The sequence below is a fragment of the Hesperophylax consimilis genome, chromosome 3, assembly GCF_061612785.1.
Source record: "Hesperophylax consimilis isolate HC1 chromosome 3, BYU_Hcon_1.0, whole genome shotgun sequence".
In the NCBI taxonomy this organism is placed as follows: domain Eukaryota; kingdom Metazoa; phylum Arthropoda; class Insecta; order Trichoptera; family Limnephilidae; genus Hesperophylax; species Hesperophylax consimilis.
The window spans coordinates 36,430,116-36,442,943 of NC_142838.1; the positions used below are offsets into that span (position 1 = coordinate 36,430,116).

At 34.8% G+C, this 12,828-nt stretch overlaps 1 protein-coding gene and 1 long non-coding RNA gene across 2 annotated transcripts in view; one reads left to right on the forward strand and one right to left on the reverse strand.

The window, feature by feature from the left end:
• Positions 1-230: 230 nt before the first annotated feature.
• Positions 231-9,037, forward strand: LOC149425373 (mitochondrial enolase superfamily member 1-like). Its single transcript, XM_089651095.1, has 9 exons — positions 231-374; positions 2,059-2,277; positions 2,953-3,075; positions 4,611-4,761; positions 4,851-5,008; positions 5,096-5,238; positions 5,619-5,782; positions 7,758-7,939; positions 8,768-9,037. Exons 1-9 carry the CDS (start codon positions 279-281, stop codon positions 8,885-8,887), a joined length of 1,356 nt encoding a protein of 451 aa, XP_089507221.1. The 5' UTR covers positions 231-278; the 3' UTR covers positions 8,888-9,037.
• Positions 9,038-9,141: 104 nt separating this feature from the next.
• The window catches only part of LOC149425374 (uncharacterized), a 31,231-nt gene continuing 27,544 nt past the window's right edge, over positions 9,142-12,828 (reverse strand). The window contains exon 7 of the long non-coding RNA XR_016305678.1: positions 9,142-10,062. This is a non-coding gene — a long non-coding RNA (uncharacterized LOC149425374). The remainder of the gene's footprint in view (positions 10,063-12,828) is intronic.

Sequence of the window (12,828 nt, forward strand, 5' to 3'; positions counted from 1 at the left end):
AAAAAATTTTGTGGGAAAATAATTTATGATTTGCTATAATGCGTAGGTATCGATTTAGCAGTTTTGTTACAAAATAAATTAAAAATAATATTATGACAGCACTTATCGTGGCATATGCTGATGGTATCTCAGCGCTGCTATCAAACAATAAAATCGCGGTCTTTCAAGGGTTTTAGTGTACTATAAAGAATTTCTAATTTGGATAACAGATTCAGAAAGGTTTGGGTGAGTGTGCCGGCTAGTTGTATTGCTTATTTGTGCTCCACAAGCCTGTCAAGATGCCTGTCAACAGAACTGGATTAAACATCACTAGTGTGGAGATTCAGGATATCCGTTTCCCCACCTCACTCGGGGGACACGGCTCCGATGCTTTGGTAAGTAATAAACTACCATCAAATATTACTTTTTTAAATTTCTAAATATGTATTCAATGTAAATTCATTGGATGCTTTAAAATGTATGATAACAAATACTATTAGTACAAATGAATAAAATCAGAGTACCTGCCTACTGCATTGTGTGGGGTATTTTTAAAGTTTCTTTCAATTTATTTTAAAACTATAAAGTTATTCACTTATTTATAGTGACTAGGAATTTTAAAAATAATTGAAATACTGCTTGGTAATAAACATTGTACACGAAGTATTATACAAACCTAGAAAGCAAAATAAGACTCAGTTTTCTTCAATGACTAAGGAAAATACCCTGTTTTCTTGAACTCAAAAAAACAGACAAAATTTTCAAACATAATTTTTAATTAATTTTAACTGCTAAAAGGAACCCAATTATAATTTACTAGCTGAAGTCCCCGGCGTTGCCTGGGCTTTACGCAGAGTTATTCGAAATCAGGTGTAGACAATGACTTTTCTCTAGCTTTGAAGGTCAAGTGTACAAAATTTCACCAATTTCAGAGTAAAACCTGTAGGCCCGCCTGCCCGCCACCGACAAACTTCTTTATTTAAATAGATGCTCCAAAATAATAATTGATGGAAGAAAAAATGTAAAACAATCTCTTATTTAGATACAATTGGCTCCATTTTTCTAACTCAAAGAAATCAGTAATATATATTTTTAACAAATATCAAATTTGTGTACTTATCTAATTCTGAAATACATATTCGTATGTACCATAATCTGATTTTTGACAAAATAATTCCATTTTTGAAAATGGCAATTAAAATAATTCTCTGTTAAAAATATTATACTATAGATAGGTACTTTATCGCTTGTCTGAATTCTTCAAACAAACAATTACAATTTTGAAAATGACATTTGAATTCAAAGCAAATACGAGTTCCAGAGTTCATTGAACCAGCGTTAAACCCGGCAGGCACACAGTAGAAATGAATATTTTTGATTGATGATGATATATTCAGAGATGTGCAAAATGGGTACCCAAAACCATTTGAAATGCAAAATGGAAATGGGTCAAAGTTTTTCCATTTGAAAATGCAAAATGCAAAATACCTATTTTCAAAATGCATTGAAAATTCAAAATGGTTTCTCAGGTCAAACAATTAAAATAATTATAGAATTTTTAAACAATATTGTTATTTAATAATGGACATCAATGTAGAGCAAACATATTACATAAATGGTAAATCCAAAAACACCACGCATAAATATACCACTTTACACCACGACTACAGATTATGAAACTACAAAAATTTTGCGCGGGACTAATGTTGCCAACGTAAAAACATAGAAACTGCTATCTAACATTACAGCGTCATGTTCAGTATTTGAATCAGTATTTTTTGTAATGGTATCACTTAATTGCCAGGGCTCCTACCAGGGAGCAACTTGATAAATATAAATTATCTCTCATAGCGAGGTTGAGGACCGACTGATATTTGAGGCTTATGAAAAAAAGATGAGTGGAGATAGTAGGAAGAATGTTGCAAAAAAGCATTAAAAATGCAAAATGCAAAATGGTTTTTAGAAAAGCATTTAAAATGCAAAATGGAAAATACCCATTTTGCATTTTGCATTTCCATTTGAAATGGATTTATTTGAAATAAAGCACATCTCTGGATATATTGAATATATTTATTGCAGCATACTGACCCCAATTACTCCTGTGCCTACGTGACTATCAATACTGATGGTGGAAAGGTTGGATACGGGATGACCTTCACCCTGGGAAGGGGAACAGAGGTGGTAGTCTTGGCTTGCCAGTCCATGAGACCGTTCCTTCTGGGAAAGAATGCCGCAGACATCTTCGCCGACTTCGCCTCGTTCTGGCGTCTGCTAACAAGCGACTCCCAGATGAGATGGGTAAGCCTATAGTTTACAAATTTCAATAGTAAACTATATTTACACTAGTAGTACTGTGAACAGTAGATCTCATGTCTAAAAAAGAATGTTTCTAATTTTATCTTAGCTAACAAATCTAAACCAAAATTTCCTCTGAATTCATAAAATTTATAAGTAGGTACTTAAATACCTACCAACTTAATTATAAACCATTTTATGTAACATTTTTAATTTTCAAATAAGGAACTATACAATTTGTTCAAAGAAACATAACTTTTAGCCCAAAAAATTATATTAGGTACCATAATATTTACAAAATGCGAATAAAGGTTTTCGAACACATATCAACTCGGCATCAGATCGATATTGCCTTGCCTCATTTCATTTGGACTCCCGAGGCGAGGCGATGCTATTACGATACTGATTAGTGTACATTGCAGTATTGAGTTACATAGTTCTGAACAGCTTGAGCTGGGACGATGCTGATTGGTACGGGGCAGATATGTGTGCGACAACCTTAAGAAAGTCCAAATAAACACCATGATTTCACATTTGAAAAAAGAATCTTTTCTGATCTATTAAAATGGCCACCATCTTGAAGGACAACCATCTTTATGGTGACAATTTTCATACTTTGCCCAGGGTTCACAAAAAAAGAGTTTATCAAAATATTTATTGTTTGCATTTTTTATTCAGATTGGACCTGAGAAGGGAGTAACCCATTTGGCTGTTGCTGCTATTATTAATGCCCTCTGGGATCTGTGGGCTCGCATTGAAGGAAAGCCAGTATGGAGGCTGTTGGCCGATATGGAACCTGAGGTAAATGAAATATTATTAAAAGCGCTGTAGTAGAAGAAATACAACACTCAAATTTTATACATGTGAATGCTTTATTTCTTATATAATCGCATGGCAAGGTAAACTTACTGGAAAAAGCAAGTTCTGAAATATGGTCAGTAAATTATTGTGTGACTTGAAAAAAGATTTGGATGAGTGATACTATTCCAGAAATTTTTTAATGTTGTTATGCTGATAACAGTGTTAACTCCGTAATAATTATAGGTAAAAATAGTATTAAATTTGCTGTGAGATATATGTTTATGTTTCATATAACAAAAAAGAGAATTTATTTCTAACGGCAGATAGAACCATGTCGCTTTTGGTTTGCATAAATAATAAGTACAAACTGTGAACCGGTAAGCAAGCATTTTAGTGTTTTAATCCTAATAAACACATTAATATAAAAAAGGAATTCCACCATGGGTAAATTTTGGATAGGGCCTGACACGCTAATTATGAATAATTTTTAGAAAAAAACTTTATATTCGCCTTAATTACTATAAAAGAAAACTTTTTGCATTTCGGGCGGCGGAAAATTATGCATTTTGATTTTCAATTGCGTAAAACCAAAATTCATATCGCGAATCGATGTGGCGACATTAGGAACGCACTGTTATGTTGGTATCACTGATGCATTAACAAGAGCTAAATACGACCGTTGCTATCTTCGTGGGATACCTAGGTTTGTGTAACATGGTTTGTGATACAAAGGAAAGTGCCCCTTAATAACGCCTGCTCGCGTCAAGGCAAGAAAAACATCCCAGTTTTCAACTAGTTTACCGGCTACGCTAGGTTTGTGTAACATGGTTTGTGATACAAATCCATTTGTCTTCCACGAAGTTAGCCATAGTCGTATCTACGCAATGTATCAGGGATACCAACATAACAGTGACGTACCTAATGGCAGCTGATTGCCGCCGCATCGATTCGCGAAGTGAATTTTGGTTAACGCAATTGAAAATTTAAATTCATAATTTTCCGCCGCCCGAAATGCAAAAAGTTTTCTTTTATAGTAATTAAGGCGAATATAAAGTTTTTTCCTAAAAAATATTCGTAATAAGCGTGTCAGGCCCTATCCAAAAATTACCCCACCATGAACAGTTTATTAAGCATGAGTTTATATTACCAACAATATTAATATAAACTATGAAAAATCATAGGATATTGCATTGAAGATGGAAAAAGCACATACTTTTGAAAAATCACGAAATCTGACTTAACTTGTCAAGAACCAATTAAACCTAAAAAATTTAATAAAAAAATACATTACACATTTCAAATATAGAATTTAAATAATTTACTAAAAAAAAAATTTATAGGTAGGTACTTCATTGCTTGTCTGAATTCTTGACACATCCGTGCCATTTTTGAAAATGCCACTTAAATTTAAAACAAATCCGAGTAAGTTGAACCAGAGTTACAATCACTCACAGACACACCCACACATTTAATATAAACCTAATTATTTTTCTTTTTCTATCATGATATTCAATAGTAGATTTTATCATTTATAGGAACTGGTATCAACAATCGATTTCCGTTACATCACTGATGTTGTTACGCCTGAAGAAGCCATTCAGATTCTTACAAAAGCCAAACAGGGAAAAAAGGAGAGAATTGAAAATTTGATTAAGAATGGATACCCAGCGTACACAACACAAGTTGGTAGGTACCCAGCCAATAAATTAAAAGTAATGAAAAACAATTTATAACACAGGATTATTTTGTATAACATCTTTTGATTTTGTCTTCAGGTTGGATGGGCTACTCCGACGAATTGGTCAAGGAGTTGACTAAGAAATATTTAGATCTGGGATTCACAAGTTTCAAAGTCAAAGTAGGAACTAATTTCGAAGATGACTACAGAAGATGTAAAACTGTGCGAGATGCTATTGGACCCAAAAACAACTTGGTAAATATTCACACATTTAGCTCAATGGAATGACAATTTATATGATTGATAAATTGTGGGAGAGTATCTCATTTTGTTGTTTAATAGATGGTGGATGCCAACCAAGCTTGGGATGTGAAGACAGCAATCACGTGGATGGAGCGTTTGGCCGAATTCAAGCCAATGTGGATTGAGGAACCTACTTCCCCTGACGATATTCTGGGACATGCCACCATTTCTAAGGCTTTACGGTGAGTATTTTGTGAAAAGAGGTGTGACCTGACATGTGACAAAAACATTTGATAATTGCATGAAAATATATTTAATCTGTGACTGTGAAGAAAAAAATCAATAATTGTAAAAAATGATACGTATCAGTGCTTTAATTGATAAATAAAATCAGTTATTGAGATCATAAAATCAGTCATCTATATGCACCGTAGATATTAATCTTGATTTATTGAATTTTAAATATGAATTCGGCAAATAATATCAGTATTCAATCATTACAACAAAATTAATTGATTCTGTATGTACACAATGGCCAATTAAGATTAATAATGTGCAATGACAACAATTTTTTTTTGTAAGATGCTATTATTATGTGCAATAATAAATTATTTTTTGCTAGGCCATTGAACATTGGCGTAGCAACAGGAGAGATGTGCGCTAATCGCGTCATGTTCAAACAGTTCATGCAAGCCGATGCCATGCAGTTCTGTCAGATCGACTCGTGCCGTATTGGAGGAGTCAACGAGATCCTCTCCGTGTACTTGATCGCTCACAAACTGAATGGTAAGTGTTTCGGAAGATGGAAATATTATATATATTAAATAGTCCTTGTTACTACATTTGTAGCAATAGCACTTTAAAAGTGCTCGTTTCCACCAGCAATAACAATAATGAGTACTTTCTTGTTATCTGAAGCCATTCTCTTGTCAGTTTGAATAATATTTACATAATAATAAATAAACCAATCTAATAACCTGACTAAAATACAGGGTTTTCCAATAAGAGGTGTTATTTTGAATAGCCCGCTATTTCGGTAGATGTTACTTTTGAAGCTGTCATTTTTTGACATTTGACAAGTAGAAACTACGCCATTAATAAAACTGGAACGATACACGCTTCAACAACGCATTGAAATTATTAAAATTCACTTGATTGAATCAAATGCAAATCATCTTGAGTGATGAGGCCCATTTCCACCTCGGTGGCTTCGTCAACAAGAAAAATTGTCGCATCTGGGGCTCGGAAAACCCAAGAGTTATTGTTGAAAAGCCTCTCTGTCCTCAACGTGTGACTGTTTGGTGCGGTTTATGGTCTGGCGGAATCATTGGACCTTACTTTTTCGAAAATGAGGCTGGATCAACAGTTACGGTGAATGGATTGCGCTATCGAGAGATGATTAATGATTTTTTATGGCCGGAATTGGATGGTATTGATCTGGACAACGTTTACTTTCAACAAGACGGCGCTACGTGCCACACAAGCAACGAAACCATTGATCTTTTACGATTGAATATCAAAATAACACCTCTTATTGGAAAACCCTGTATTAGATTGTGTTGTATGTACATAATATAATATGCATGATTAAAAGGCATTCCTCTTAGTATTTTAAGTGTTTTCACAAAAACTTATCTACATACATATTGTATTTTTGAGGTAGCAGAGAAAACATAATTGCTCCAGATAACAGGAAAGCACCCAATAATAACAATAACAGCACGTAGTGGCATACATGCGACCTAATAAATACATTTCACATTATATAATGCATTAACCTCTTAAACACCAGTGTATCCATATCGATACTTTAAAAAAAATCTAATAATTAGTTTTTCCGGGGAAACTAATACGGTAGATTATATTCTATTTTTATAAACATATAAACACACTATGCGGTAAGATGGTACACAATTAAAAAAAAAAACATAATTTGTAAAAAAACAAGTAAGTTATTACAAAAATAGAATCAGCTGGCACACGGCGAAAATTTAGCATCGGCGATCAAGTTAAAGGATATTTTCGCAACAGCGATACTTTATTTACATAAAACTTAAAAAAAAAATCTTTCTTCATGTATTTATAATTTATATCATACTCTCTCTCTATGATTACGAGTCTCTTGTTAAATGTATGTATTAATTTTTATTTTTTTTTTATTAATTTTTTTTATTAAAAGAAAGACAAACATTCCCGGGTTACGAATAACCTGACAATATTTGAAAATCTCCTACTACCACCACAGAAAGCTGAAAATTTTGCTTGTGTTGTGATGAAGGACTTAGCCGGCCGAGGAATTGAACACACTACGCCTGAGTGGGACCCAAGCGCGATGTCAACTCGGCCACCGACCGGTCTATACTATTATCTGTATATATACTATTATCTTCTGTATCTTCCGTTTCAACTTTGTATGCCTACGAAAAATGTTTTCTTCTTGGTTTGTATTGTCGTCTTTCCCGGAATGAGTTTCTTTCTAATTCATTGAGAATAATATATTATTATTTACAACATAAATTTTTTGTATACATATTATCAATTTAAATAAATAAATATATATTTTAAATACACTAAAACATAATAATAGAATTGTGAGTTCATAAGTAAAGCAGCCATTATTTACCCTCTATTTCTGTCACCTGTGATTAATACATCATGGTTAGGATACAAATCTACAATTCAGGGTAGGCGGTCAAAAAACTAACTTGGTATACTGTTTGTGCAATGTCTTCATTTGATAAGTTTTAATTCTACTTTACAGTGAAGGTGTGCCCCCATGCGGGAGGAGTAGGCCTGTGCGAGATGGTCCAGCACATGCAGATGTGGGAGTACACCAGTCTGTCCTGCACCATGGAAGATCGCCTCATCGAGTATGTGGACCAGCAGCACGAACACTTCATCGACCCCGCACGTGTAGAGAAGGCTCGCTACATGCCCCCTCAGGTTCATAAATTATTATTTATAATTGATGATGGGTAAATTCCTCAGAATATTCCCGAAACGAAGAATATTGCGGGAATTTTCACGAGGAATCAATGAGGTTTCCTTCTTCAACGAAATTTCAATTTTTATTTTTTTTACACTAACCCACACAAGAGGCCCTGAGGAAAACAATTTCTCTCAGGGTCTATGTCAACTTTTGGGATGCTGTGTGGTGGGTCTGCCTCCCAAATTTACAGATGTATCATTTTAATTAGAGCACGCTGATTTATCAGACAGAACTTTTGGAAAGCATGGAATGGTACCGAAGATAAGCAGTCAATGTGTTGATATTTGCGGGCGGCCAATACAAGCATGTAATGTAACGGTACATACAATGAGTGGCGCGGCAATACTACCATACAAATTATGAATTGTGTCACAAGTCACAATTGTTTGTTTTGCCCTAGTTCAATTTGAAAGCTCATAACTTCATCATTTTTGGAGATATCGAAAAAGTAATTAAATTAACATTTTCAAAAACATATAAAAAATTAGAGACAACCTCATTTTAATAAAATCTTGTATTTGGATTCACTGTATTTTAAAAGTTGATGCGTGGGAATCTTGTATTTGGGTTTCACTGTATTACAAAAGATCATGCGTGGGAATCTTGCATTTGGGTTTCACTGTATCACAAAAGCTTTATATTTTGTGCTTTAATTTGGACAGCCGCAATTCCCACATTTTATCATCATTCTGAAAATATATAAATCAGATATAATATTATTTTCACTTTCGCCCGTTTAATATTGAGTCTTCAAACTAATATTGGTGTTTGAATGTCAACAGATGGCTGGATACAGCACGGAGTTCAAGAAGGAATCTCTGGAGAAGTTTGCCTATCCTCATGGATCCGAGTGGCAAAGGATGTTCGCTGAAGGAGTCTTCCCTCGCCCGGCTAACGCCTGATCTGACTATTAAACATGATAAACTATTTTTACCTGGGAGTATAGAATACTAATTTTCTAGTATTATTTACCACTTAAAATTGAATGAATAGAATATTTTATTTCTTATGAACTAGATTTTTATTTAACTTAAAGGTGGTGGAATGGTATCAAACCCTTATTAAATAAATGTCTTTTAAATTATTGTTTTTAAATATTTTATTGTTAAAAATCCTACTAGATAAGGTACATATTTCGTAATATGATTTACGGTGACCGGATATCTCATCAAAATGTCAATTCATCTTGACCTACAAAGTGAAAAGTGATGAAACCAAAACTAGATTAAAAAGGTTACGTAGGTAATTATTTAACCTAGTGTTTGTTTTATCACTTTTTAAAGGTGTGTTGAATTGTCATTTTGATGAGATATCATGGAACTATTATAAACATTGTTAAATTAAGAATTGTTGCATGCGAATTTATTGAAAATAATGTCTACAAATAAAATCTTACAATTCGTATTATTCGGAAATGACAGTGAAAGGAATCACCATTTTGATACTAGCGCAGAACCGTGAATCACAGGATAGTCTGAATTCTTGAAAAATTCATTCCAATTTTGAAAATGACACAATTAAAACCTACTTCATCGCTTGTCTGAATTCTTTACAGAATCAGTTCCAATTTTGAAAATGACAATTAAAACCTACTTCATTGCTTGTCTGAATTCTTAACAGAATCAGTTCCAATTTTGAAAAGGATTAATGCAGAGCACAGACAACCGAAATAAGTAAGTTTGATAATAATTTTCATTTCAGTCTTCAAGGACTGAAAAAAAATTTCTTATGTGGGAACTATAAAAGTGATTAGCAATAAAATTGTTGCTTGACAGAATGTTGTTTAGCAAAATTATCCCGAATGTTATTATGCTCGCTTGTGAAATGCAAACGCGCTTAATTTAGACTGTTTGGGCGCCACTTTGACGGTTTCCGCAGGCTCGTCCTCTTTGGTGGGCGACAGCTTCCTCTTGGGTGTGGCGTCGGCTGCCCGCTGCTGAAGCTGCTGCGCCTTGAAGGTTTTCATGGCCAGCTTGGCCAACTCCTCGGCAGTCAGCTCGCTGTTCTCCGCTTGCAGGTTCTCCTTGCAGCGCGCGTACCACTGCATGAAGGTCTCGGATGGCAGGACTTTGCTGGCCTGAACGACAAGACACGAGTAATTTTATTAAAGGCTAAAAATGGACGAAATAGAAATGCTGTGCAATAAAAATGCACTAAAAGCAAAAACATGTACATAATATACTTTTAAAAGGTTTAAATTATTTAAGTACTAACAAAATCTGGAGTTAGAAACACTAGTAAACTGCTAGACTTCATCAAAAGGGCAATAGTGTTGCAAGTGATAATGTACATATTATATATATAGTATATACATATATAAACAGTAATATAAATCATCTACCCTTTGTTGAGTGGCGTAGATTACTTGTGTCAGATTGTTGAGAGAGTTATTCTTTTTCTGGTTCATTTGACAATCTCCGGTGGAAGTATATCGCTTAATTATGCAGGAATAGTCTTTACAATATTTTCTTTCCCATAAATTTTTTGAGTAGGAATTTTTTAAAATTAAAGTTTTGATATACACGGTGTTGGGAAACTCGTAGTACAAGCCCTTGATGTGATTTTGCACAAAAACCGAGCTATACAAGTCATCCAATTATTATTATTATTATTATTACAAGCAAGAAACTAGGGAATTAAAAACTTACCGAGCTGGGTTTACGATTTTTTTATTTTTTTATAGAGCCGAGACGATTTATATATATAGTTCCCGTGAGCACTTAGGCCATAGGTCCATTGTGCTATCTCCCATTTTACCTCATTCCTTTAAGAGTCACCCGGTCCCTTTTATAAAGTTCACCAGGGTTGTTATTGGATATGTGGCTATGTCTTCTGGTTCTACAATGTGTCTTCCCAGGTATGAGCTTTATTCCCAACAGAATGGGACATTGGCACCAAAGGTGAATTGGAGTCTCTTCATCCTCTTCACATTTCCTGAATCTGTTGGTGTTTTCCACTCCCAACAACTGCATATGTCTCCTGAGATGGCAGTGTCCCGTTAGTAGTCCTACCAGTTCCCTCAGTGAGTTTCTGTCCATATTGACTAGTTGTCTGGTTTGCCTTGGGTCTGTTCCTTTTACGAGTACTTTGGATTGCATCATTCCGGGTGCCCTTTCCCATTCCTCCCAGTGCCGGGATTTGACCCACCTTTCAACATGTATTTTGGTGTGGCAAGCTGCTACTCCTACGGCCGGCTTGGATCCGGCAAGTGATGCTTTCACCCCTTTCCTTGCTAGTCCATCAACCCGCTCATTGCACTCAATTCCTTTATGTCCTGGTACCCAGATCAGGGTTATTTTATTGATGGTAGTAAGTTCTTCAAGAATGGTTTTGCATTCCATCACCAGTCTGGAGTCGCATCGGTTACTTTCCATTGCCATTAGGGCTGCCTGGCTATCAGAGCATATGCGCTTATTACTGTGTCCGATACGTATGTTCTCCTGTGGACAAGCTAAGACTGCCTCCATCTCAGCTTGAAATACAGTACAATGTGTTCCTAGAGGTATACTAAATTCCCTCTTGGAACCCTGTAAACAGACCCCGGCTCCTGTTCCCTCCTCCATCTTGGACCCATCTCTGAACCAGATTAGTTCCTGTTTGTGGGAAGGGACTGGAACTGTGTCCCATTATTCCCTTGTAGGGTACGTCACTCTACACCCATGTTTGATATGTTTGAGATTCACAAATTATAATAATAATAATACATTTATATAGCGCAGTTTTGTGTTATTTCACTTCAAGTGCTAAAAAAACTTAAATATAATAATTTATATTCTTATATTCTTAAAATTACTCCTATAGTGCTTCTCACATAATATTGATCAAATGAAATGACACAAAAAAATGAACATTATTGTTAGCAATAATACAACGCTAATAGATGTTTTTGAGATGAAATATATTAGTCTTGTCTCCACACTCTCCACGCTATTACAATCAATAACTTTGTTTGCTCTGTATTTGCTCAGCGTAGCTGTGCTAATGTGTTGATCTCTTGCAATCCTTGCTCGTCCCCCGGGTGACTGGTAGGTGGGGGGGGGAGTCGCTTCCGCCTTAAACCAGCATCGCCTCTGCCGGCCATACCGCATACCACTCGCGAAGTGTAGATCCCTGATTGGCCGACAGTGATGAGAGTGGCGCCTCTGGCGGCCAATTGGTAAACTATAACTATGTATTTGAATGCGCTGCTAACAGTATATACAAAGCAATGACAAGACAATACAAATGTACAGTATATACAAAGCAGTGACAAGAGAAGAAAAATTTACAGTATATACAAAGCAATGACAAGAGAATAAAAATGTAAAGTATACACAAAGCAATGACAAGAGAATAAAACTATATAGTTTGTAGAAAGCAATGACATGAGAATAAAAATTGACTAATAATGGTGCTATTATGGCTCAGGATAATAATAATAACTAACATGACATAAAAATGTATTAAGTATGAATTATTCCAAGACAAATACCATGCAAAAACTTCATAACATACACTTATAGAATAATAAATAAAGCAAAGTCGACTAATTGTTGATATTGAATGCGTAAAGTCGCTAAGTGATTTTAGTATTGTTTTTAGGAAGATGGCATTTTGCAATATAAGTCCTTTAATAGCTGAAGGTATTTAGTTAGTGTATTTATTCGACATACAGGGTGTGCCGGTAAAGTGCGCTAACTTCGGGAGGTGAATCTACATGATGGTAGAAGTAAAAATGAAAAGTAACTTTTTTCGAAATTCCAATGTTCATTTTCCCATACAAAAATATTTTTCCATAGAAGAATATTTATTTTCCTTTACAAACAATTCATCTTGTTTACCTAAAAACTACCTTAAAACATTA

Coding starts and splice junctions, on each gene's coding strand:
- LOC149425373 (XM_089651095.1), top strand. CDS start 279: ATGCCTGTCAACAGAACTGGATTAAACATCACTAGTGTGGAGATTCAG. Junction 5,009..5,095: donor TTGGACCCAAAAACAACTTG/GTAAATATTCAC, acceptor GTTGTTTAATAG/ATGGTGGATGCCAACCAAGC. Junction 5,239..5,618: donor ACCATTTCTAAGGCTTTACG/GTGAGTATTTTG, acceptor ATTTTTTGCTAG/GCCATTGAACATTGGCGTAG.